Source organism: Pristiophorus japonicus, chromosome 8 (genome assembly GCF_044704955.1).
Source record: "Pristiophorus japonicus isolate sPriJap1 chromosome 8, sPriJap1.hap1, whole genome shotgun sequence".
Lineage (NCBI taxonomy): Eukaryota > Metazoa > Chordata > Chondrichthyes > Pristiophoridae > Pristiophorus > Pristiophorus japonicus.
In genome coordinates, this window is record NC_091984.1 from 120,870,280 (window position 1) to 120,898,216 (window position 27,937).

General features: G+C 41.4%; 1 protein-coding gene across 5 annotated transcripts in view; it reads left to right on the forward strand.

Moving 5' to 3' along the window:
* The window catches only part of suco (SUN domain containing ossification factor), a 112,404-nt gene that overhangs the window by 67,927 nt on the left and 16,540 nt on the right, over positions 1 to 27,937 (forward strand). For 4 of the 5 annotated variants that reach the window (XR_011594094.1, XM_070887381.1, XM_070887382.1 and 1 more), the window contains 5 exons: positions 4,590 to 4,655; positions 10,134 to 10,214; positions 11,744 to 11,834; positions 13,004 to 14,272; positions 27,174 to 27,261. Coding sequence is in view for 4 of the 5 variants with exons in the window: in XM_070887381.1 (XP_070743482.1) it covers positions 4,590 to 4,655; positions 10,134 to 10,214; positions 11,744 to 11,834; positions 13,004 to 14,272; positions 27,174 to 27,261 (1,595 nt within the window). In the remaining variant the exon portion in view is untranslated. The remainder of the gene's footprint in view (positions 1 to 4,589; positions 4,656 to 10,133; positions 10,215 to 11,743; positions 11,835 to 13,003; positions 14,273 to 27,173; positions 27,262 to 27,937) is intronic. The other variant, XM_070887383.1, reaches the window with a different exon arrangement.

Here is a 27,937-nt window from a genome sequence, read left to right on the forward strand (position 1 = left end):
TCGCAGGTGGAGATTTGGGCGATTTGTCCAACTCTTACCCAGTGTATGTCCTTCAAACTCTTACACATGGCAAAAGCAGGTGTAAGACCTGCTTTTTACCAGCGTAAGAGTTTTAAAAGATGGAAAAATAAAATGTAATTGAATTTTTATTTTTTTTTAAACCTGGCCAATAAGGTAAGTTTATTTTTACCCCTATTAAAACATTTTTTTTAAATTCAAAAATAAAGTTTTATCTAAAACATTTAATTAAATTCAATTTCAATTGATTTTAAATGTGAAGTGTTTGTCTTTATTTTAATTGTTTGTGTTTTGGGGGGTATCACCATTCATAAAAATGGTGATCTCCTCCAGATATGGAGACATGCCATTTTCATTGCTTGGTCCGGCCCACGTGATCCCAGGTTGCGAATACGCTCCTGGAATACGTGGGCCCTACGCTGGACTGCGCAGGTAGGCCTCTGAGTGCAAGTCTACGTCCCTCCGGGACCACCAGGTACTTTTGTTTGTTTAAAAAAAAAATTCTGACTCATCCGGCTGCAGGAAGCCTCCAACCGCAATTTCTGGGCCATTATCCATGACTAGACAATTGTATTTGAAAAAGCCATCTGATGCAAGATGGAACTAAAATATTTTGGTAGTTTTTTCCTCGCTGATTCTTGACGACAAGTTTTATACAACTGTTTCAGTTGCCCCATTTCCTTCCTTCCTTCCTTCCTTCCTTCCTTCCTTCCTTCCTTTTTTTTTTAAAATAAAAAAATATTCTAGTGTCTACTTCATGGCTTCACAGTGTACCCTTTCTCCATTATTAATCTATATTTTAATTACCACTATTAGTGGCTATTAGGGAGTTACCTGCAATAGGTATGGATATATTAAATATTAAAAGTAAACTTGGAACTTAATGACCATCTTAAATGAACATTCACAGAACACAAGTCTGAGAGTAGGTCAATCTCACGATTAACAATCATATACATTTGGTAGCTTGATTCAAGTTGTTTAATTTCAGTCAACAGTTACTGAGAATTATTTCATTTAATTTAAAGAGAACATCCTTGCATTTATATATGCTTTCATAACTTCAGAATGTCCCAAAGTGCTTAAGACAATGAAGTTACTGTTATGATATGGGGAAACATGGGAGCCAATTTGCACAGAACTGCGGGTGTCAGAGGAGAGATAAATGATTGATGTTGGTTGAGGGATAAGTATTGTCCAGAGATCTGGTGATCTTCACCTTCTGTTGTTTGTATAGTGACATAGGATCTTAATCATAAGGTTGTGGGTTCAAGTCCCACTCCAGAGACTTGAGTACAAAAATCTAGGCTGACACATCAATGCAGTAACGAGGGAGTGCTGCACTGTCATTGAGGTGCCGTCTTTCAGTCGAGACATTAAACCTCTGCTCTCAAGTGGACGCAAAAGATCCCATGGCACTATTTTGAAGAGCAGGCGGGTTTTCTTTGGTGGCCTGGCCAATATTTATCCCTCAATCAGTATCATTAAAACTGATTTATCTGGTCATTATCACATTGCTGTTTGTGGGAGCTTGCTGTGCGCAAATTGGCTATCGTGTTTCTTATTACAACAGTGACTATACTTCAAAAAAAGTACTTCATTAGCTTTAAAGCACTGTGGGATGTCCGGTGGGTATTGATTTAATGCATCATTCAAAAGACAACACCTCCAGCAGTACAGTACTTGAGGGAGTGTTGAACTGAAGTACCAGCCAAGACTCTCGTCTCTGGAGTAACTCAAAGGTAAGAGTGCTGCTAATGAGGCAAGAATGACATAATTTAGTTAAAACACAAACTAGCAATAACTGACTTAACATGACACTGAATTTTAGTCTACAACTAATGCCCTAAAAATCCATGTCGGTTGGGAAGTCCCTCTACATTTAAATGGTGGTCTTTGTCACTAAGATGACCTTTGTTTTTGATTTTCTGTAGTCACAGAAGAGAGTTGAATGATTAATCATTTGCAATGGAGAAGAAAATAAATGTATGCTCAAGGAAAGTATTGTGAACCAGAGTTGCATCGCTCATTCATTTAGGTCATCAACTTAAACCTACTTTATAAGAGGACCAATGGCTTTAGAAAGCAAGACATTCTTCAGATTTGCTTTCCTGACAAGAGTGTTAACTGAATTGAGGGGAAATTATTGACCTGGTTAGGAAATTGTCTTGAGTGGCAGGAGATGGTGTAAGGATAATTGGCAGGAGGTGACTAGGGATCTATGTTGGGACCTCAACTATTTACAGTATTTATTAATGACTTGGATGATGGCATAGAAAGTCATATATTCAAAGTTGCTGATAGATAGCTGGCATTGTAAGCAGTGTAGATGGAGGCATAAAATTACCATGAGATATCGATAGATTAAGTGGACAAAACTGTGGCAAATGGATTTAAACGTAGGCAAATGTGAGGTCATCTGCTTTGGACCTAAAAGGATAGAACAAGGTACTTTCTCAATGGTAAGGCTAAAAACGAGACTAGTAGACCCAGGTACATAGATCATTAAAAAGTCATGAGCAGGTACAGAAAGTATTTAAAAAGGCTAATGGGATGCTGGCATTCTAGAGGATTCAAATACAAGGGGGTAGAAGTTATGCTGCAGCTATACAAAACCTTGGTTAGACCACACGTGGAGTACTTTGAGCAGTTCCGGGCACCACACCGCAGGAAGGATATATTGTCCTTGGAGTGAGTAGTGTAGTGTAGTTTTACAAGAATGATACCCGGACTTCAAGGGTTAATTTGAGGAGAGATTACACACATTAGGGTTATATTCCCTAGAATTTAGATGGTTAATTGATCTGATTGAAGTTTTGAAGATATTAAGGGGAACAGATGGGGTAGATAGAGAAACTATTTTCTCTGGTTAGGAATTCTAGGACTAAGGGGCATAATCTTAAAAATTAGAGCCAGACCTTTCAGAAGTGAAATTAGGAAACGCTTCTACACACAGGGTGGTAGAAGTTTGGAATTCTCTTCTGCAAACGGCAATTAATGCTAGATCAATTAATTTTAAATCTGAAATTGATAGCTTTCTGTTAACCAAAGGTATTAAGGGATATGGGCCAAAGGTGGGTATATGGAGCTAGGTTGCAGATCAGCCATAATCTCATTGAATGGCAGAGCAGGTTCAAGAGGCTGAATGGCCTACTCCTGTTCCGATGATCCAATGATGTATAAGTCAATATATTATACCTTATTCTTCCAAAGTGTTGACTTGAAGAATACATTGTTTTATGTTGTCCCATAAAATGCCATACTATACAATCTACTTTTAATGTGTGAAGGCAAAACAAAAATATTCCTAGAAATGCAATAATCAATCTTCTCTTGCTGCCACTCCCCACCACCATTTTGTGAACCACTCTTTGTATAGTGAGATACCCTTGCCTAATTCTGTCTTGCTTGGTCAAAGTACATTTTCAAACGTGCTTAAAATGAGATAAAGATGCAGGTAAGATGTAGATGGAAAATATGGTATTGCAGAACAGCTTTCAAAGAATGATCACCAGGTGGTGACTGAGCAAGTAAATCTTGAACAAAGGTTCTAGCTCTCCAAAGCTGTCTTTCAAAAATAAAATGTGGCACGTGTGTACAGAACAATTTCCTGCTTTGAGTTCTTACTATAGACATGCTGTGTCAATAATTGGTTCTCTTTTAGATGCTGAGATAAATACCAATTAAGATTTATACTGTGGACTCAAGTATCTCTAAGAAATAGTTGACATTGTATGAAGGTTGTTCTTTGGGCAGCTGAAATTACTATGCACATGGTGTTCCTTTCTCCTTCAAGCCCTGTCTTCTGCACAAGACACCAAAAAGTAGGATGGTGGGTTAAAGCTCAAATTATAGAAATTCTAGCCTCGAGAAAGATCTGTATAATTATGTTTTGTAGTTGGATCTAGAAGTTTTAGTGCGTACAAAGGGTAGGGAGACAATGGATTAATGCCCATTTAACTAGGGATATAATTTTTTTTAAACTAACTTAATAAATTGACACTGGCACCAATTGAAAGTCTGACACAGTAGCCATTGGCTGCTTTGCCCACTTTGACCACGGCAACCACCTATGTAGTGCCCATTATTTTAATAGGCTAATGATCCCACTGCCTGGGAAATTGTAGAAGGCAGTGAATGAAGTAATGTGCTTTGAAAAATCGCGACTTACTGATTGGAGTGCCTGTTATGGATTTTTATAAGATTGGGAGTGGGGGGGAGAGAGAATGTGCTTCTTTGCACAGTAGTTTGATTTTGAGTCCAAAAAAAGTGTTTTTATTTTCTGTTTGTGCTTGGTTTTTGGCGGTGTGTGGTTGCACTGTTTTCCAGCAATTTGGAATCGATTCTGGGCTCGCAAAGTAAAACTGCCATAAGCATTTGTCTCAAAGCACAGAATGGCTTTATATGTGTACTGCATTATTTCTATGTTGACTGTGTGGAGATCTTAATCGAAAATCTTGAAGCAATTTTGACGGCTGCTTGCTTCAACTAGCAGCTTATCCACACAATGCTATCTAATGTTTGCATGTAGCTATTGTGAAAATGTTTGTATTGTCATTGCTATCAAACAGATTACCCACTGGATTATGGTACTCGTGAAGAAAAATCATCAAAAAATCTACTGGGTTCAGCCACAAGTGAGTTTTGAATAAGTTTTTTTTTAATTCCCCATTTTAAACCATCGCACAGTAAAGGGTGAATTTCAAAAATTGTGACTGCAAATCTGTAGCCTTCAATTAAGGTCTTGAAAATCGCCTCTTCTCTCCCCTTGCCACCCCCGCCCCCTGAAGTTAAAACTTATTTTCCGTCTCCTCACTTCCAACATGTTGCTCAGTCTTCCAGCTTGTTGTTTGTTTACTGAGTTATATAATTGGAAGCTGAGTGTTCGCCTGATAAATATAATGTATAAAGTTAGTTCTCTGACCAGTGCAACAGATCATGGTACCCATTTCCCATTCCAGAACTTTGTAATTTTCCAGGTGAATATGTGGAAAAACTTGCATTTTTAAGGAAAGTGAGGAGGGAGAAAAGGCTCATCATCTTCTGGGTAATGCATTCCATCCAGCCGGGCTTGCCAATCATTCAACGTGTCATGTGGTCAGCTTTGTATCATTGGAAATGTCCAAATTCTCAGAAGCAATATTTGATCTCGATTCCTATAAAATGCTAGGTTTTGGGGTCAGTGTAATTTTTGAGATCACCCTTGAGTAGACAGTTGTCATGAAGCAGAATACTATTCCTTAATCGAGGATAGCTATCCAATTATCAGCATTAAAACATGGCAGCTGTTGTTTTCACATACAGAATCTGTCTTACCCTTACTAAATCTATTGCCCTGCTAGAATTAAAATTTATTTTATGGAGCTATTAATCTGTATGAATTTGTCACATCAAACTTGACCACTACACCAGTTATCACATGACTTTATAAATCCCCTGCGAGTTATCGTACACTGGATTCCCTTTGAATGTGAATGTTTGGAGCTAGTCGAATGTCCAGTTGACACGTCTGCAGAAACTGAAGTATTGCCTCAATAACGCAATGCTGTTTTTTTGGATTTTGACCACATCTGATACAATTCCTGTGCTATTTATTAAACAATTATAACTAGTAACATGTTCAATAATTATTTGAGTACTTAAAGGGGAAGCCAAGTCTGAGTATGTATTTATCAATAACTAATACTTTATGTAGAAAACTCTGGGCCTGGTTTTTAATTGTAATCACCTTATGAAACCAGAGTAAAAGTTTTGTATTGATTCCTTTTGTGGTTCATGGATGTGTTAGCACAGCATCAGTCAAACGTTTACTTAACTTCATTGTATTGTCTGGTATTTTAAATGAGAAGCTGGAGCCCTGTTTTTTTTTAAAAGTTCATATTTTTTTAAATTCATGCAACTGTTGAATTGGTCTGTAATTGTTTTTGATATGTACTGGAGAAAGTAATGGGACTGAAAGCCGATAAATCCCCTGCACCTGATGGCCTACACTCTACAGTTTTGAAAGCTGTGGTTATAGAGAGAGTGGATGCATTGTTTGTCATCTTTCAAAATTCCATGGATTCTAGAATGGTTTCTGTGGATTGGTAGGTAGCAAACTATGTAACCCCACTATTTAAGAAAGGTGGGAGAGAGAAAACTGAACTACAGACCAGTTAGCCTGACATCAGTAGTATGGAAAAGGCTAGAATCTATTGTTATGGATTAGGCAGAGTCAATGTTGATTTATGAAAGGGAAATAATGTTTGACAAATCTGGTAGTATTTTGAGGTTGTAACTGGCAGAATAGATAATGGGAACCAGTGGATGTGGTGTATTTGGATTTTCAGAAGGCATTTGATAAAGTAAGAAAGGATATACTTGCTATTGAGGGAATGCAACGAAGGTTCACCAGACTGATTCCTGGGATGGGGGGGGGATTGTCCTATGAGGAGAAATTGAAGAGACTGCCTATATTCTCTCGCGTTTATAAGAATGAGAGATGATCTCATTGAAACATACAAAATTCTTACAGGGCTTGACTGGGTAAATGCAGGAAGGATGTTTCCCCAATCTAGAACCAGGAATCACAGTCTCAGAATAAGGGTTCAGCCATTTAGGACTGATGAGAAATTTCTTCACTCAGAGGGTGGCGAATCTTTGGAATTCTCTACCCCACAGAGCTCTCGAGGCTCAGTCGGTGAGTATGTTCAAGACAGAGATCAATAGATTTTTTGGATATTAAGGGATATGGGGATAGTGCAGGAAAGTGGAGTTGAGGTCGATCAGCCATGATATTGAATGGCGGAGCAGACTTGAGTGGCCGAATGGCCTACTCCTGCTCCTATTATGGACCCCAAGTTTCCACATGATTTGCTCCTGATTTTTAGGAGCAACTGGTGTAGAACGGAGTATCTTAGAAATCGGAATTCTCCACATTTAGTTTGCTCCAGTTCTAGTCAGGTAGAACAGTTTCACTTTGGAACAGAATTTTATTTTCAAAAGGGGGCGTGTCCGGCCACTGACTCCTGATTTCAAAGTTTCCACAGTGAAAACGTACTCCAAACTAACTTAGAATGGAGTAAGTGAAGATTTTTGTACGCTTGAAAAAACCTTGTCTACACTTTAAAAAAATCAGGCGCAGGTTACAAATCAGGCGTAGGGAATGGTGGGGGGGGGGCGGGTGTTTAAAGGGAAGTTTACAAACATTAAACACTTCAGTTTTACAAATAAAGAGCCATCATCAATAATAAATGATAAATATATCAATAAATCAATCAAAAAAAATTAATAAGAAATAATTTTTTTTTTTTTTAAATCAATAAATAAAACATTTTCTACTTGCCGACTGCAGCACCGGGAGCTTGGGGGGAAGGAAAAGTGGGAGGGAGGCTGAACGGGCCGGGCCCGAGACTTCGGGCAGGGCCCGTCCCCAGCACCAGATTTTAGAGGTAGGTGGCGTTGGGTTGGGTCGGGGGGGTGGTGGTGGGAGGGGGGTCAGGTCAGGGGGGAGGGAGGTCAGGTAGGATCCAGTCCGGAGGCGGCGGGGTGGGGGGGAGCGGGCGTCGGGTCCGGTCTGGAGGCGGGGGGGCGGGAAGCGGGAAGCGAGAGTCGAGTCGAGCCGGGAGGAAGCAGGAGCTGGCCGTGGGAGGAGCCTTATTCACGCAGCCCCAGTGAGGCCATTCGGCCAGGGCTAGGGGCTGCATGCTTCGGGCCCCTCCCACACAGTTTCGGGCGCCTGGAGCGACTGCACTTGCGCGCCCACTGTAGCGCGCATGTGCAGAGGTCCCGGCACTGTTTTCAGCGCAAGGACCTGGCTCCGCCCCCCCATGGCTCCTGCTGTGCTGCGCCGAGGGCCAGAGGACCTGCAGGGAGCTGGAGAATACTGAGGTTTTTTTTAGGCGCAGTTTTCGGCGCGAAAAACAGGAGCCCAGCTCTGAGGGGGCGCCTTTTTCGCCGCGTGTGGAAACTTGGGGCCATGATGTGGGAGAGAACTGGAACAAATCGGTAAGAAAATGGGGTAGGGCAACTTTTTTTCTGAACAAAAACATGACTGATTCCACTAGCTCAGAATTTTTGTGTAGCTTTATCACTGTCAGGTTCTCAAACAGCTCATTGTTTTCTGCTGCTTAACAGCATTGCTGGCGTCTCTGTTCAACATAATTGTGCAATGTGAACCACAAATGTTTCAGTTCCCACTTTCTTGAAATCGGTAAGTTAGTTGCAGCATGTACAGAACAGCTTTTTGCTGTTGGAATGAAATGTCCTCTTGGTCTGCGGCTAAAATATCAGCGTTTTATTTGAACAGTCATGAAAGCTAATGACTAGTGACAGCAGCACTGATGATGACCGTGATGAGACCTGACAGAGTTAATCAGTTGAATCATGTGCTAATGCCCTGTGGGATGTTGATCAGGGCATATGCAACGACATTGCGAGTATGAAAATGGTCATTGCGTGACTCATTCCTGAGAGAGAGATGCTTTTATTGTGCATCGAACTTGTGCATTCAGTAGATTAGTGCACATTTCACAATTTCCATGGCTTCGGTGAAATTAGGAATTCTATGGGAGGAATGGGACCCTTCCTATAGGCATCAACATTTATAGGTTTTAACTAAGCCCATGTAGCTTGGCCTTAATTTGGGGTACCAAATTTATTTCTAAAGGTAGCAATCCATTGATTCTGCAAGTATTTGCGTACTAGGCCCCTCAAAAGTTTGCGAAACACTGATGTCAAAAATGCTTTCATGGCTATTGAGGAAGGATACGCATGTTTTTTTAAAAAAAAACTTAATCTCAAAGAAAAATAGTATTTAAGCATGCTTGTACTTGTGCAGAAACTATAGTTTTTAAATTGCATCCATTAATGCTGTGGTACTTATAGATTTGCTCCCTACCCCAGGCATTTTGATTGAAATGATTTCCTCACTCTTTGCTATGAATACATTTTATGGCAAGACCTTGCGCAAAAATGAATATATTGATAGAACAGCATTGCTTCTAATTTAAAGTTGCCAGATTGTTGCATGCTCCAGACGGGTACGTGGCATCATAGTTATGTTCTGGACTAATGATCCGGGGACAGGAGTTTAAATCCCACTATTTGTTTAAATAAATCTAGAAATAAAAAAAAGCTAATGGTAACCATGTTTTTAAAAAAAGTCTGCTTCACTAATGTCCATTAAAGAAAATCTGCAATCCTTGTCCTGGTCTGGCCTACATGTGACTCTAGACCCACACAGTGGTTGATTCCTAACTGGTTCAAGAAGGTGGCTCACCACTACCTTCTCTCGGGCAATTGGGGATGGGCAATAAATGCAAAGCCCACATCCTATGAATGAATAAAGACATTTAACTGATTTTAGAGCAATTTACTTGAACTTTGTTAAATATAATGTATGCTACATCTATTGTATTTAGATAATTTTTCAATTGAGTAGTTAAACCACAGTTAAGATGTGCGTGTCCTGTTAGCAATCAGAGTACACTAGTTATGAACATATATATTCACAGCTGCTTTTGGAGAAGCAAGACCCAATGGTGAGTTTATAGTGAGATTAATGGCCTTTTGATTTTGAGGGAATTTTGTTTTTTGTGTGACCTGATGTGATTATTGCTTATCATTTAACTGCCATTTATGTGATGTGTTAGATACTTTTTGGAGTACTCTTAATATAAAAAAAAAAAAAAATTCTAGTCCAAAGCTTCTTTGTAATTCATTGAAATTACCCTGTTTGGTTTAAAGTGGGTTGTGAAATACTTCCTGTTGGAACTAATTTCAAGGTTTAATGTATATATGAATGCTTTTTGGATGTTGCATTTCCAGTTCACTTTGCTTACAAAATCAATCTAAAATCTTTATCTGTGTACCTCAGATATTTTGATGTTGAATGGATAGATTAGTCATAAACCCTGCAGGTATATTGCTTTCAAGTTATGAACGTTACAAAAGACCCGTTTGAAATAAACTGCATTCGTTTATGCCCTTTGGTCAGCAGTTATGCATTCCATACAAATGTTCTTTTTCATTCTACTGTATGTGGAAATCTGATCTAAAAGGCTCAAATGTTAGCAACCCACCTAGTGAAACTTTCTCAAACAGGCCTCCTTTCAAATACTACTGTTTCCTTACAGATGCTATTCTGAATATGGTGAACATAGCTGCCAATATGCTTGGGGCCAAGAAGGGAGCAGAGGAAATGTCTGAAACAGAAGGTAAGCTGGTCTTTTTTTGTATAGGTGAGGATTTAAAGGCCTTTTCAAATACGAGCATTTTCAAGAGCGTTTCCTTTTTAATTGCAATTCTTTCTAATTGTAAAATCCTGATCTGTGTGTGCACTGCGATTATTTGAATGCCAGCTCTGCATTGCATTATATAGAGGCATTTATTTTCCCACGGATTTTTTTTTTTAAATTAGAAATTCAGAAAATACTATGGTGGTCAAAACGAATGTATTTTGGAATGATCAGTCGCTGTTTTAAGGTGTGAAAAGGTCTACCGTTACAGGTTATCTAGTGTGCTTGGGTGCTTGACCAAATGAACTCTATCTTTTATAGCCTGAAATTGTACCTGTGCTAATTTGTAGGTGTCCCTTCATTGATTCATTTCTACTTTCTAAGAATGTGAAATAGTGATCTAAAATAATCAACATCTCAAACATAAGAGATTTAAAAATTAACTTAATACAAATCAGATGTTGGGGGGTATCCAGTAACATTAGACTTTGTGCCTCTTCACATTTTAAGAGATTTCCCCTTTCTATCGAATAGTAGATGGGAGCACCCAACAAGATTTGGTTTCTTTCTGCTAACTGTAGAATTAACATTTTAGTTTATCACTTTTTTAAAACATCCTAAAATTGGCACTCACTGGGTTTCAATCCAGATGGTGAAATACACCCTCTATCTAGTATTAAGGGGATTTAAAAAAAGAACTTGCATTCATAGTGCTTTTTCTGTTTTCATTCTTGTCCCAAAGTGATTCACACCCAATGAATTACTTTTGATGTATCGTCCCTATTTATTTGTGGGCAGATGTAGCAGCCGGTTTGTGTGTGGCAAAATCCCACAAACCATAAAGGAGGTAAACCACCAATCTGTTGTGTTGCTGGAAAGACTAATCTTGCCCAGACTCGAAGAACTCCTTTTTCCTCTTCAAATCATGTTTTCGATCCTTTACATCCACCTGAATGGGCAGACAAGGCCCCAGTTTCATAGTTCATCTGAAAGACTGCACCTCTTACACTGCAGCCCTCCCTCAGTACGGCACTGAAATGTCAGCCTGGATATTTCCACTCATAGGGGAAACTAAAACTAGAGGGCACAGTCTCAGAATAAGGGGCCACCCATTTAAAGCTGAGATGAGAAATTTCTTCTGAGGATTGTAAATCTATGGAATTCTCTGCCCCAGAGAGCTGTGGAGGCTGGGTCACTGAATATATTTAAGGCGGAGCTAGGCAGAGTTTTGAGCGATGTGGGGAGTGGGCAGGGAAGTGGAGTTGAATTCATGATCAGATCAGCCATGATCTTATTGAGGGACCAAATGGCCTACACCTGCTCCTATTTCTTATGTTCTTAAGTGTCCAAGTTCTGGAATGGGATTTGAACCCAGTCTCTTCGCTCAAGTGTGATGTCTTTACTCAGGACATATTCCAACAAACTTGTGAAGATGAAGCAGTGCCTAGATTATTGCATTGCTGCAGAATTTTCTGCCTTTTTAAAATTGGAATGCTTATATTTTTCAGTCAATGGAAGTATTGGATCTGAGAATGAAACTACAAAATTGGACATTCCTGATCCTGTGCTTGACCCTAGCCCTACTTCCTTAGTGCCAGAGTGAGTAGTAATGAGCATTGTAAACATTATTGTAAAAATAATTTTGAAATTAGTACTTGGTTAAATTTGATTCTCATCAGGCTTGTTCTTTATTGCTTGGAGCATTTAGTTAACACTGCATACAGTCGTAGTATCATTTGACTGAGATTGGAAATGGTCGAGTAAGTAAGGATGGACTTTGAAGCAATAGTTTTTAAGGTCTTAAAATGGACGTAAATGAAACCAATTTCAATTACAGCACTAAATACTGGATTTGATAACTTGAATGGAATGTCATGCTGATAAAACCTCCATGCTCATTAATCATGAAGAAATTAGTAACCACTTTGCAAATGAAATTTTTATTTCAACTACAATTTATAAAGCAGACTAGTAATTAACATGGGGATTTTGTGAGCATATTAAAATAGCAATTTTGAAAAGTTTAGCTGTGTCACCCTTTCAGGCAGTGCATTCCACATCATAACTCTCAGCATAATTATTTATTCCTTGAGTTGCCTCTGGTTCTTTTGCCAATTATCTTAAATCTGTGTCCTCTGACTACTGACCCTTCTGCCAGTGGAAGCAGTTTCTCATTTACAGTATCTGAATTTTGTACATAGTGTGCAAAACATATTTTAAGACTATTGCTGAGAATGGCACATATGTGAAGTCAAACTCATCTTGAATATTTGGTGAAATTGAAATCTTCTGTTAAATTAATAGTTCAGATTTTACATTGACATCTTTTTTCAAAGTAATCATTTGTTCTGCCTTGCACTATTAATCTGACAATGTTCTTTGTCTTGATTTAAGAGAGAAACATCCCTTTTTTTGCAGTCGACTTATTAGAAGGTTGGGTAGCATGATGGGTCAGAGTACTGTTCTTTCACCTCTTAGACTAGTGAGACAAAAGTTACAGCTCTGCTGGTCGCAGGGATTACAATTGACTGTCTAAGAGGCCCCAGGGATGGGTGATGTGGCAGATATAAATTTTACATTGATTTAGTGTTGGGTATCATACTCAGGTTGGGGTTAGGCCTTGGTACCATGTAGTGGGATCTTTACTCTGCATATGAACCACAATAACTGATGGTACTTGATCAGTACTAGGTGCCAAAAAACTTTTTTTTTGTGCAACAGTTAACGAATTATGTAAAATTTAATTAACACGCTGTCTACATCTTTAGGTCAGACTCGGTTGTTGATCAGCTCATAACTGAGGAAGTTGGTGAACCAGAGCAAGAATCTTCTGACTCAAATGCTCGCAAGGAAAACCTAATTGTACAGCTGGTACACGATGAAGAGGAGGAATTAGTGACTCGGCAATCCACTGTCACACTTCTAAAACCTGAAGATGATAACTATGATGATAATCGAGTCAGTTGGTATGAAACTGAAACACAGATGTACTGCATTGTGCTGCCTACTATTTCCTGTATTTCTAGTTTCTCCGAGTACGTTTATAAATGGTGCTCCGTTCTTGCGGCCCTCCAACGGCAGCGCAGCATAACACTCATTGGTAAACAAAAGGTTGAACCAGTTCCCGACATTCACCAGCTGCTAACTGCGCAGGAGGAAACTGTATTGGTAAATGAAACTGAAGAGATGAAAGAGGATGAATCGGACAGTCTATTGGCTGAAAAGGTGTCTAAAATTACCAGTGAAAGTCAGTCCATTACTAATTTACCTGAGAATTTAATTAATCAGACTGACTCTATTGAGTTGGAGCCGAGCCATCCCCCACCTGCTTCTCATTCTCCTCAAGTCAGTACGTCTGATACAAAGTATGATGTGAAATGTACAGCCATTCTCCAAAGTTCTGATGAGGTTGGCACTGACAAACTGGCTGACCAGGTCTACCTCCAACCCGAGCTTACTGTGCCCATTCTGGACCAAAGTACAGAAACTAAATTGGAGACCATACAAAAGGAAGCAGCTGAAGGTTCAGAGGAAACTTTGCTAATATTAGAAACTGAAGCTGTTAATGACACAAGCTTGGGTATGTTAGTAAATGGATCTGTAAACAAAAACCAAGAAACTGTTCAAATACCAGTAACACCTACAGAGCCCATACTAATAGGTGATGGTATGGACCAGTATCCAGCGACTGAGATTCAGAGTGAAACTGCTGGAGGAAAAGGGACCTTGGCAGAAGCGGAAGTACCTTTGCCTTCAGTTTCAGATATGCCCGTCTCGTCGGCAGTGGAGACAAAAGATGAAGATCAAGCTGCAGAAGATATTCTCCTGTCTGTTCCATCCTCTAATGGGCTAAATAGAACAGTAACTGATTTCTATGCAGAATTGCACAATGTTACTGACCTTGGATACACTAATGGGAATCAAGTACATGGATCCAACCAAAAGGAATCTGTATTCATGCGACTCAATAACCGTATCAAGGCATTAGAAATGAACATGTCCCTGAGTAGCCGGTATCTAGAAGAACTGAGTCAACGGTGTGTACAATAGTTTGTAGTAGTCTTTGCACCTTTTCAAACATTGAATTATATCGATTGTTTTGCTTGGGAAAATGAGTGCTAGAATTTGTTTTATTAATTTCATGTTTTAAATTATGTATTTGAGAAACAAAATTACAACTTCAGTGAAATGCGTTCTTTGGTACTGCTGTTGGTTAGTCAGCAGAAGAGCTTCCTCAAGTATTTTTCTGACCTAGTTCTCCACCTACTCAGCAGTGTGTTAAGCAGATTCAGCTGCGGTGATTGGCTTCTGCCAACCTAAATGGGCCCTTAGGGCTATTGTGCTGATTGTAGTATAATCCATTTCTTATGGTGTTGCGCACACAGTTGAGATCCATTCCAGTATTCAGGTCAAACAGTAGTAGGATAACTGAAAAAGTAGTAGGATAACTGAACTCTGAAGGGGACAGGGGAGGTGATGAAGTGAAGGAAGGGGACAGGTTAAACAATGAAGACTGGGCGAGAGGAAAGGGAGCGACACGAGGTATATTTCCTGTTTACTTTTTCTGTCCAAGAATGTCCTGTTTGTTCTTGATATGTGCTTCACTTTTTTTTTGTTTTTGACAATTGGTCACTTTAGTGTGCATATTTTTAATCTCTCGCTATTGTCATAGGGTGATCTTTGCTTGATTGGGGTTAGGGGTGGTCATGAGCCCTTATCAGTGGAGGGGGAAGAGGCCATGTGGTTGCAGATGGCAGGTCAGTGATGCAGTGAATTTACAGCCATATCTGCTTTGGGGGTGAGGGGATGGGGGCTGAGGAAGGGAATGGAGAAAGGAAGGTGTCTGACAGTCTCTGTTCAGTAGGGGATCCTTGCAGTCTGTTCAGTGGGGCTTGGGGAAATGTGGCCCAATCTCTACTCAGTGAGGTATGGTTTGCTGTCTTATCAGTTAGTTTGGGAAAATGGTGCTCAATGGTTTTTGAGGGTGGGGACAGGTGGGATATTTGTTGGGTTGTCTATAGAATTACGTAGAAATGAGAACACAGAAGCAGGCCATTTGGGCCAGCTTAGATCATGTTGGTTATTCTCCACACTAGAAAGGGCTCTAATCCTGTATGCCTACTGTGTTCCCATATCTCTTCCCTTTCAGTCATGGAATGGTGCTTCATCTCTGGGTGGGAAGGGAGGAGTTGATCAGGTTGTCTGCTCATTTAGGTGGTAGGGGGATCGGGAGGATGATGGCTGATGTCTAGGGAGGTGTTTGCTTGGTAGTGTCTGGGGAAATATTGCCTGATTTCTTCCCAGTGGAGAAGGAACTAATTCTACTGAGACCAGGGAAATATTGCTCAGTTGGGGGTGGGGTTGTTTAAGTGTCTATTCCACAGGATTATAGAAACATAGAAACATAGAAAATAGGTGCAGGAGCAGGCCATTCAGCCCTTCTAGCCTGCACCGCCATTCAATGAGTTCATGGCTGAACATGAAACTTCAGTACCCCCTTCCTGCTTTCACGCCATACCCCTTGATCCCCCGAGTAGTAAGGACTTCATCTAACTCCCTTTTGAATATATTTAGTGAATTGGCCTCAACTACTTTCTGTGGTAGAGAATTCCACAGGTTCACCACTCTCTGGGTGAAGAAGTTTCTCCTTATCTCGGTCCTAAATGGCTTACCCCTTATCCTTAGACTAAATGGCTTACCCCTTATCCTTAGGTGCACAAAACTTGGTTTCTGCTCCAGGTGGGAAGGGGAAGGAATATTTGACTAATATCTGCTCTGGGCAGGGAGTAGTCAGTCGTCCCTGGTCAATGGTGGACAAGTTGCAATATTTTTAGATTTTTGGTATTGTCCAATTTGCCAATCTATGCTCAGTTGGTGGGGTGGGTATTGTGTCCTTATCTAAAGGTCTGCTGATTTGTGCACAGTAAATGGTTCAGATACTTTGCAGAACTTCGTTCCCAAACATTTGGCCAATTTAACACTGGTTACATGCAAAATTTTGGACATGACCCAACGGGTCAGGGGCCACAGACATAACGCATGAAAAATGACTGGATGGGAATGTACTTTGAGAATCAGTAACTAAGCGTTTGGTGACTCATCTTTCAGCAGGGTATGTGGGCGAGCACAGGTAGAATATGGAGATAGGTACGTGTGGCCTTTTGTGTCCAAAATCGCGTCTTTCCGATCTCGAAGTTGCGGATATGTAGGTTGACGGTTAAGTTTGCTTTTGCACTTTGGAGACTCAGCTGCAATTTTCACAATGCGGTCAAGGGCTGGTGGGTTTTCTGTTAATTGGCATCCTGATGTACGGACTACCTTTGATCCGTTGTGGTTTATCATTGCCGATGTCGTCAAAGCTGAGAGTCGGGTGAACTGCTGACAACTTACACACAGTGCGTAGGCAATTTGGGCGGGCGGGTGGTGGGGGTGTTCGTGTTCGACAAATCATTTGAGACATTTAAAAAAAAAAAAAAAAAATTATCTGCCTATCCGTGAGGCTGGAACATTCTTGGTGAGCTTTTAAAGGCATTAATTTGCCTTGTTTCATAACCTACAATACATATGTCAAACTTTTAATGATGCTGTTTAAATTTATGAAGCTCCCTTTCATTACACTGCGATAATTATTAGTTGCTTTCACTCGCTTGCACTTGGGAATTGGTGCAATTTTCTTCAGGAAAGGACTGGTTTTGCATGAAGCTTTCAGTCGTTGTGGCTGTCGTGTGACATTAGGTACATTTCCATTGCAATCAATTAGACACGGAATGTTAATTTACAGCCACCTTGGAGTGCAATATCTTTGGACTCTTGAGACCATTCGGCATTTTTAATACATAATGGTCCTTTTACTTTTTCACTGAATTACATCTTTAGTTGAATATTTAGAAGAACTCCCAACTATGTAAAGCATTGAACAATGAATCAATTTAGCTCATTAAACCCACTCCTTCCAAAAACCACGTGCAATCTTCGTGTAACTCTACGCCATTCATTTAGTCACATTGGGGAAAGTTCTACAGAAATACTCCCACGGTAATTGAGAAATATTTCATCCACACTGCCACTATTCAGATTTGGTCCGATGTCTGCCACAGACAGCACCCTTTGTCCAGCAGCATGGGGACCATTGTTTCCCATGTGGATTATTCGATCTTTTCAATCTATAACTTCTGATTTTGTACCCAAGCAGAGATTTATTGATCAGAGTTTGTTAAAACAGCATCAACTCCATTTCCTCAGTTTATTGCAAGTATTCATTACACTTGGAGAAGAAGAATAACTTCTGATCTATCTTAAAGGTTGCTTATTTAATTTTAGTGCCTTTCCTAATTCTGTTCTCATTGTGCAAGTCACATTTCTTCCTTAAATCAGCAACAAATTAATTCTCCTTCTTTTCCATCTTTTAGTTATGACTTCCCCCAGCTGCAAACTCCAGCCTTCACATTTCTATTTCCTGTTTCAACGTGCACTATAGTTCATTTATCCACATTAATATCTTTTATATCTCTGAGATGTGGTGACACTCGATAGGCTGTATTAGTTGCCCTGAGCAAGTGATGACCCATCTGCTTGGTGATGGTGCGCTCTCAATGGTGTTGAGCAGGAAATTCTAGGATTTTGACCCAGCAACAACAAAGAAATGACATGGGGCCAAAAATTGCGGTCAGATGCTCCCTTTGGACGAACACCTCCGACCCGAAAAAAATCTACGAAAATACTGGTGGTTCCAGAGGAACATAGGATTCCAGTTGGAGGCCTTCATTTGCTGTGCAGTGCACGGGAACATGTCTTCCACGTATGGATGTATATGCTAGAATCACTTGAGCCTGGACCACCAATCACTATTCTAGTATTCTCATAATGGGAGCTCTTTGTACGGGCTCCAATTACTATCGATGAGAATAACCCCCCTAAAACAAGAAGCGCAGCACGGTTAAAATTACTTGAAATTGAAATTTTACCAGGCGTAAGAGTTTGAAGGACATTTGCTGGGCAAGAGTTGCTGTCCTGCGGATGATGTTCTCCCAGGGATGTGTTTGATCTGTCAAAAGAAAGCCGGTTCTCGGCGCATGCTCATTGCGTGCTGAGAACTGGCTTTTGCGAGGCCTTGCCAGGTCTGTGCGCGCTTCGTACGCATCCGGCGAGGCCGCAATTTTCAGCCCAATATATATTCAAGTTCTGATGGTGTGTAACTTGAAGAATTTAGAGGTGATGGTGCCACCATTCTCACTGTTCTTGCCCTTGCAGTTGTCATTGGGTTGGGAGATATTGAAACAAGCTTTGCAAGTTTCTACAGTGCATCCTGTAGTTGCTAATATTGCAGCCATAGTATGCCAGTAGTCAAGGGAATGGATATTGAGTCAGTGACATGAGGTGCTGATTTGAGTGAACTGCTTAGTGCTGAATGGTAAGTTTCAAATCTAGATGAAGAACCTTAAAAGGAATCAGGTGAGCCACTTACTGCAGAGTACTCCTGGCTTCGCCCTGCTCTTGCAGCCATGGTGTTGACACGATTGGACGAGTTAAGTTTCTGGTCAGCAGTGACTGCCAAGATGTTTGTGAGGGACTTAGCAGTCGTCAGAAGTGGTTGCATTTTATCTTGTTGATGACCATCACCTGGCACTTGTGTGACATGAATGTTACCATTTGTCAGCCCAAGCCTTGATGGATGTAAAAACAGAAAATGCTAGAAATACTCAGCAGGTCAGGCAGCATCTGCGGAGAGAGAAACAAAGTTAATGTTTCATCAGAACTAGAAAAAAATAGAGATGCAAGACGCTTTAAGCAAGTACAGAGGCAGGGGGAGGAGAAGAGGAGTACAAAAGGGAAGGTCTGTGATAGGATGAAGGGCAGGAGAGATTAAATGACAAGGGATGGTGGTGCAAGGTGAAAGAGAGTGGTAATGGGACAAGCTAAGAAACAAAAGATGTGTCTAGAGGAGATGTCAATGGCAATTGCAGAATCATTACCAATAGCTGCTGTCTGGAGGAAAAAAATGGGAGCAATGGTTATGATCTGAAATTGTTGAACTCCATGTCGAGTCCAGAAGGCTGTAAAGTGCTTTATCAAAAAATGAGGTGTTCCTTGAACTTCTGATGAGCTGCTTTAGAACAGTGTAGCAGGTCAAGGTCAGAGTGCGAGGGGGTGGAGAATTAAAATGACAAGCAACGCTTGCAGACTGAGCGGAGGTGTTCCGCAAAGCGATCATCCAATTTGCATCTGGTCTCCCTAATGTAGAGGAGACCGCATCATGAGCAGCGAATACAATAAATTGAAAAGTACAAGTAAATTGCTGTTTCACTTGGGAGGAGTGTTTAGGGCCCTGGACGGTGGGAAAAGAGGAGGTAAAAGGGCAAGTGTTACATCTCCTGTGCTTGTATGGGGAGGGGATGTTGGGGGTAATTGAAGCATGGACCAGGATGTTGCGGAGGCAATGTTCCCTTTGGAATGAGGGGAGGGATATATATTTTTGGTGGCATCACACTTGAGGTGGCGGAGGATGGACCAATGTTATTGGATGTCCTTCTGTAGGCAAGCATGGGCTGCTTCACTATTGGAGGAGTTGGGAATGGAGCGAAATGCCCTGGAATTGTCAGTAGACAGCCCCACTCCTGACCGTATTTTGGGGGAATGTCATTAATGTGTAGTAGATGAAAATAGTTGGGTCATGGAGGCTGCCTTGAAGTCTTGAAGTGATGTGCTTGTCTGTGATAATTTTCTTTAATATCACAACCATTTTCTTGTATACATAGATGTGGTTTATATTTTTGAGATTAAAAGGTTGAGGGTAATCTAATCGAGGTGGTTAAAATGATACAGGGATTCAATGATGTAGATACAGAGAAACTATTTCCTCTGGTGGGGGAAACCAGGTGAGGGCATAATCTTCAATTTAGAGCTAGTCGATTTATGTGTGAAATCAAAATGCAGTTTTTCACTCTGGGTAGTGGAAATTTGGAACTCTTCCCCAAAAGGCTGTGGATTCTGGGTAAATTGAAGTTTTCAAGACTGAAATTTAGATTTTTGTTCGTTGAGGGTATCCAGGGATATGGAGCAAAAGCAGTTAAATGGAGTTGAGGTACAACTCATTTGGCAGCTAGTTCTGGTATGCAGGTCTTCCGCACTACAGCTAAAGATATTTTCAGGGCCCATAGCCTTTGCTATGTCTAGTACTTTTAGCCACTTAGTGTTACATGGAGTGCGCCAAATTGGCTGGACACTGGACATTTTGTTTCAAACACTTGCAAAAGCAGCCTTGTACCTTGAACTCGTGTGCTCACCTGCAGATAGAAAAGAAAGACACAGCTTGTATTTATATTTCATGACATTTGGATGTCCCAAAGTGCATTATAGCCAATGAAAAACTTGTTTTTAAAGTTGTAATGTAGGGAAACAAGGCAGCCAATTTGTGTACAGCAAGGCTGCACAAACAGCAATGAGATGAAGTGATCATCTGTTTTAGTAAAGGATCCTCTCCGAATGAGTGATCATTGCATGATTGAATTTCAAATTCAGATGGAGGGTGAGAAAGTTGGATCTCTAACCAGTGTACTAAGGTTAAATAAAGGAGACTATGAAGGTATGAGGGTAGAGTTGGGTAAGGTGGACGGGGAAAATAGGTTAAAATGTAGGACGGTTGATGAACTGTGGTGCACCTTTTTAAGGAGATATTTCACAACTCAAAATATATTCCAGTGAAGAAAAGGTGTAAGAGAAAAGAAAGCCATCTGTGGCTGGCTAAAGAAACAAAGGATGGTATCCGATTTAAAAACTGGCATACAAAGTGGCTAAAACTAGTGGGAGGACAGAAGACTGGGAAGCTTTTAAAAGCCAGCAAAGAACGATTAAAAAAAATAAATAAAAACAGATAGCAAGAGTTTCTATAGGTATATAAAAAGGAAAACCAGGGAATTAGTAATGGGGAACATGGAGATGGCAGAAACTCTGAACAAATATTTTGTATCAGTCTTTACAGTAGAGGACACTAATATTATTCCGATAGTGGATAGTCTAGGGGCTATAGGGAGGCAGGAACTTAACACAATCACGAAGGAGGTGGTACTCAGTAAGATAATGGCTCCAAGTTTCCACACGCGGCAAAACAGGCGCCCCTCCGAGCTGGGCGCCCATTTTTCGCGCCAAAAACGCGCTATTCTCGAGCGCTTTGCAGCTCGATGTGTGCTTGGCGTGGCGCCCAGGGGGCGGAGCCTACCACTCGCGCCGATTTTGTACGTAGGAGGGGGCGGGTACCATTTAAATTAGTTTTTTTCGTGCCGGCAACCCTGCGCGTGCGCGTTGGAGCGTTCGCGCACGCGCAGTGTGAAGGAAACATTGGCACTCTGCCATTTTTGTAGTTCTTTGCAGCTGTTCAATTTTTATCATTTTTTAATAAAAGCACATTGCCCTTCCATGATCAGCACTGAGGCTTCTTGTAGCAGTGAGAAGGCTGCAGGAAGCCTCAGAAGTTGAGGCAGCCGTTTCCCGACGGCCCCGACCGACGACAGGGGGGGCCTCCCCCTCCTGCCGTCGGGAATGGCTGCCTCAACTTCTGAGGCTTCCTGCAGCCTTCCCCCCTCCCCCCTGCCGGCGGGAACGGCTGCCGCCGTCGGTCGGTCGGTCGGGCCCTCACTGCGTTCCCCCCCCCCCCGCGGGAATGGCTGCTGCCGTCGGTCGGTCGGGCCCTCACTGCCTTCTCCCCCCCCCCCCCCCCCCCCCCCCCGCGGGAACAGCTGCCTCAACTTGTGAGGCTTCCTGCAGCATTCTCCCTGCCTGAAGCACTTTCACACAGGTAGGAACATGGTTTCTTTGCTTGTAAATTTTTATTCAGGTTGGAATTATTTGTATAATATTTGTATAAGTATAACTAAGGATTTATTGTAGAATTTAATGACTTCCCTCCACCCCCCCCCCCCCCCCCCCCACCTCGTTCCGGACGCCTAATTTGTAACCTGCACCTGATTTTTTAATGTGTAGACAAGGTTTTTTTCAGGCCTACAAAAACCTTCACTTGCTCCATTCTAAGTTAGTTTGGAGTACGTTTTCACTGTGGAAACTTTCAAATCAGCCGTCAGTGGCCGGACACGCCCCCTTTTGAAAAAAAAATTCTGTTCAAAAGTGAAACTGTTCTAAATGACTAGAACTGTAGAAAACTTAAATGTGGAGAATTGGAATTTCTAAGATACTCCGTTCTCCACCAGTTGCTCCTAAAAATCAGGAGCAAATCATGTGGAAACTTGGGCCCAATGGGCCTAAAGGCAGAAAAATCCCCTGGATCTGATGGCTTGCATCCTAGGGTCTTGAGAAGTAGCGGCAGGGATTGTGGATGCATGGGTTGTAATTTACCAAAATTCCCTGGATTCTGGGGAGATCCCAGCAGATTGGAAAACTGCAAATGTAACTCCCCTATTTTTTTTTAAAAAAAGGAGGCAGACAAAAACCAGGAAACTATAGACCAGTTAGCCTCACATCTGTGGTTGAGAAAATGTTGGAGTCCATTATTAAAGAAGCAGTCGTAGGACATTTGGAAAAGCAAAATTCGGTCAGGCAGAATCAGCATGGATTTATGAAGCGGAAGTCATGTTTGACAAATTTTCTGGAGTTCTTTGAGGATGTAACTAACAGGGTGGATAAAGAGTGGATGTGGTGTATTTGGACTTCCAGAAGGCATTTGACACGGTGCCACATAAAAGGTTACTGCACAAGATAAAAGTTCATGGGGTTGGGGGTAATATATTAGCATTGGCTAACAAACAGAAAATAGAGTAGGGATAAATGGTTCATTCTCAGGTTGGCAACCAGTAACGTGGGGTGCTGCAGGGATCAGTGCTGGGCCCCCAATTATTTACAATCTATATTAACAACTTGAAAGAAGGGATTGAGTGTAATGTAGCCAAGTTTGCTGATGATGCAAAGATGTGAGGAAAAGCAATGTGTGAGGAGGGGACACAAAATCTGCAAAGGGACATAGACATGTTAAGTGAGTAGGCAAAAATTTGGCAGATGGAATATAATGTTGGAAAGTGTGAGGTCATGCATTTTGGCAGAAAAAAATCAAAGAGCAAGTTATTATTTAAATGGAGAAAGATTGCAAAGTGCCACAGTACAGCAGGACCTGGGGGTACTTGTGCATGAAACACAAGGATTGTATGCAGGTACAGCAAGTGATCGGTAAGGCCAATGGTATCTTGGCCTTTATTGCAAAGGGGATGGAATATAAAAGCAGGGAAGTCTTGCTACAGCTATACAAGGTTTTGGTAAGGCCAAACCTGGAATACTGCGTGCAGTTTTGGTTTCCATATTTACGAAAGGATATACTTGCTTTGGAGGCAGTTCAGAGAAGGTTCACTAGATTGATTCTGGGGATGAGGGGGTTGACTTATGAGGAAAGATCGACTCATTGGAGTTCAGAAGAATGAGAGGTGACCTTATCAAAACGTATAAGATTGAGGGGGCTTGACAAGGTGGATGCAGAGAGGCTGTTTCCACTGATGGGGGAGACTAGAACTAGAGGGCATGATCTTAGAATAAGGGGCCGCCCATTTAAAACGGAGATGAGGAGAAATTTCTTCTGAGGGTTGTAAATCTGTGGAATTCGCTGCCTCAGAGCTGTGGAAGCTGGGACATTGAATAAATTTAAGACAGAAATAGACAGTTTCTTAAATGATAAGGGGTTATGGGGAGTGGGCGGAGAAGTGGAGCTGAGTCCATGATCAGATCAGCCATGATTTTATTGAATGATGGAGCAGGCTCGAGGGGCCGTATGGCCTACTCCTGTTCCTATTTCTTATGTTATGTTCTTATTTAGGTGTTGGTCTAGGGATGAATATTGATAAGGACACCAGGTGAACTACCCTGCTCTTTCTCAAAAAATGCCATGTGATCTTTTACATTCACCTAAGACCTTGGTTTAATGTCTCATCCAAAAGAGGCATGTCCAACTGTGCAGCATTCCCTCAGTACTGCACTAAAGTGTCATCCTATGTGCTCAAGTCATTAGTGGGGCTTGAACCCATGACCACCTGACTCCAAGCCAAGAGTGCTACCACTAAGCTACGGTTGACGTAATGTTGTTTGTGGTAACTTTTTTCCTCCCAATAGCTGCCCGATTGTCCATTCTTGACTGGATTTCAAAGTGCTACAGAGCTTTGATTTATCTTGCCTTGGTGTCTGAACATATTTACACCACCTTTATCACTGTCATATAGCATGGTATTTTTAACAAATTCTTATTGGTTATTGCACAAAAGCTGCTTTTGCAGGCTTGCTTTGCTTAAAGGGGTGTTCAAGGGTGTTGAATCATTGGGGAACATTGTCACAGGTTGGCCTCTGGTACCTTGCCCAGCTGATTATTTTTGTGAGCCTGGGCAGTATGTGTTGGCAGAGGATTTAACCGCAGGAAACCTTGCAGCCGAGCCGAATTCAAGAATCATGTGCCTAACACACACACTTCAGGTAGCTGCTTAATGGCTAGGAGCAGCAAACCCAGTTGGTGGGATGTTGCTCTTCTCCCCTCCACCCCCCCCCCCCCTTCCCTGGTGCAATGAGGCCGATTGCAGCCCTTGTGCCACCACCATGGGTTGAAGTCAGCTTGCTTCATTCAAATTTAGGATCAGACCTGGGACCTTCCTGATTTTTGTGATGTCACTTAATGGATAAAATTGCTGAGCCATTGAGGGAGCGCCCTCTAACTTGTTCACGATTAGTGGGGACATTTCGAGGACTTTATAAAAAAAAAAATCCCCACTAGAACTCTGCTGGTCATGACATTTGCCAGTAGAACTTTATAGAAACATAGAAAATAGGTGCAGGAGTAGGCCATTCAGCCCTTCAAGCCTGCACCATCATTCAATATGATCATGGCTGATTACCTCTTTCCTGCTTTCTCTCCATACCTCTTGATCCCTTCAGCCGTAAGAGCCATATCTAACTCCTTTTTGAATATATCCAATGAACTGGCATCAACAGCTTTCTGTGGTAGAGAATTCCACAGGTTCACAATTATGAGTGAAGAAGTTTCTCCTCATCTTGGTCCTAAATGGCTTACCCCTTATCCTTCGACTGTGACCCCTGATTCTGGATTTCCCCAAAATCGGAAACATTCTTCCTGCATCTAACCTGTCCAATCCCATCAGACTTTTATGTTTCTATGAGATCCCTTCTCATTCTTCTAAATTCCATTGAATATAAGCCTAGTCGATCCAGTCTTTGTCAATCCTGTCATCCCAGGAATCAGTCTGGTGAACCTTCGCTGCGCTCCCTCAATAGCAAGAATATCCTTCAGATTAGAAGACCAAAACTGTATACACTATTGAAGGTGTGGCCTCCCCAAGGCCCTGTACAACTCTCCAATGGCATCTAGTTGGGTGGGACTGCACTTGTCTGGTTCCGTACTTACCTATGTAATCGTAGCCAGAGAATCACCTAATCCAGCCCCATTTCATACACTTACATTGTTTCAGTGCCTTTAATTCCTGCTCCTTATTCTCCTGAACCTAAGAATGTTTTCTGGTGGCAGTATTTGATTTTGACACAACTTGGCATTTATCCAAAAAAAATGCTTCAGTATCTATTCCTAGGGCTACTTATTTCTTGGACGCGACTGCTGCCAATGAATTGGAAGTAATTGCGCATGCAGAGTTCTTTATCTTATTTTTTGTTGTCACTGGACTTCCCAAAATGAAGAATAAAGAAGCAGATAAAAAAAAATCTTGTTCAGTGGTAGTTTAATTTATTAATTGTGTGAATTGTAGAATTTATTGAGGTATGAGCTACTTGTTTGTGCACTAAATTGTGGTTGGCCAGAGTCGGCAGTTTTCAGGTGGGGCATAGTTTGGCCCCAGCGCCGTCTATTTTGCCTATGGGTAGTTGAGTTTGTTAATATTTTTCAAATTACTGTTGAGACTGGAAGCATTCGAAGATTCCTGTAACAGTGACGGTAGATTGGGAATCTCGAACATTAATTAAACTTTATTAGTGATGTGATTCAGCACTTTGCAAATCCTCCGTCTGTTGTGGTGAATGTTGTTTTTTTAATTTGGGACCTGACTGTTATGGCCAGAATGCTTCTGCGTAGCTTCTGGTTCGTTGGCTCCATTTTCCTTACATTATCTAAGTGACTGAAACTATTAATGACGACAACTTGTATTTCTCTAGCACCTTTTAATGTATTAAAGTGTCCCAAGGCGCTTCACAAGAGCATTGAGACAAAATTTGACCGAGTCACAAGATATTGGGGCATCTTAAAGAAGAAATGAGAGGCGGAAAGGTTTAGGGGAGGGGAGGGAATTCGAGCTTGGGGCCTAGGCAGCTGAAGGCACCGCCACTAAAGGTTGAGCGATTTAAAATCAGGGATGCTCAGGAAGTCTGAATTAGAGGAGTGCAGATCTCTCATGGGATGGGGGGTTGTGGGGCTGAAGGAGATTAGAGATGGGGAAGGGTGAGGCCATGGAGGGATTTGGAAAAAAAGATGCAAAATTTAAAATTGCTTAACCGGGAGCCAATGTAGGTCACCGAGTGATGGGTTAACGGGACACAAGCAGCAGAATTTTGGATGACCTCAGGTTTACGTAGGGTAGAGTGGGAGGCAGGCCAGGAGTGCGTTGCAATAGTCCCGTCTAGAGGTAACCAAGACATGGATGAGGGTTTCAACAGTGGACTGGTTAAAGGTTCAGGTAGTGGGTTGTTGTTTGTGAACTGCAGTAGGTATTGCCTAATGGTAAGTGACCTTTAATGTGCTAAATCTTTTGGATATTTGTATGACTGGCTTTGTGATTCCACTAGCTTTGTTGATTCAACAATTGTACTGATCTGATCTATGTATATTTAGCAGACCATTGTGCCTCTGAGGTACATATAATACAGCAATCTACACAGGAACTTCATTCAGACTGCCAAATTGTACCATTGTATTGAGAAATATTCTGTTTTGGTTTCTAGGTATCGCAAACAAATGGAAGAAATGCAGAAGGCATTTAACAAGACCATTATTAAACTACAGAACACTTCAAGAATAGCAGAGGCGAAGGTATTTTATAGTAATATTTCCAGAGAGGGTACAAGTACAGGGATCTGTTGCTGATTTTAGAATGTAAATGGTCAAATATGATGTACTGAGCCCTACAGATCAGGAAGATTCAGTGTGGATCATTTGTCTTCAGTTAGCTGATCTTAGTAGGGATGACAGCAAGGGTGCCACTGTTGGCCTTGGAGTGTGTGTGTGTTGTACTCTATTCTCTATATATTGTATACTCTGCTAATTCTCTGCTCACTCTCCCTTTGCCTCACCACTTGTGTGTTTTTCCTTTGTGTGCTCAGTCTCTGTTTTTCTCCATTGTGCACTGTGTATCTGCTGCTGTCTTTTTACTTTTGCGCCTCTTGTTCTTGGCACCTCTCGCGTGTTCCTTTCTGTGCCCCTCTGTCATGTGCTCTGCCCCTCTGTTTTGCCCTGTTAGTACAGCTAGTCACTCCATTGGTTTCTAAAAAGGCAATTTGCTTTACCACCTTTTTAATACCTCATTGAAGAGAACTAGCTATCCATTACCCTCAAAAATGTCAAGGCTGGAAGCTGATGAGCAAACATCTCGTTGGAATTCAGTATATGTGCATATAGGGCTCTGCTTTTCCTTTCTGCTGCCTTTTGCAAAGGGCAAAAAGCAAACTAGATAACCAATAGAAAACCCCCAAGTTGAAGTACAAATTTG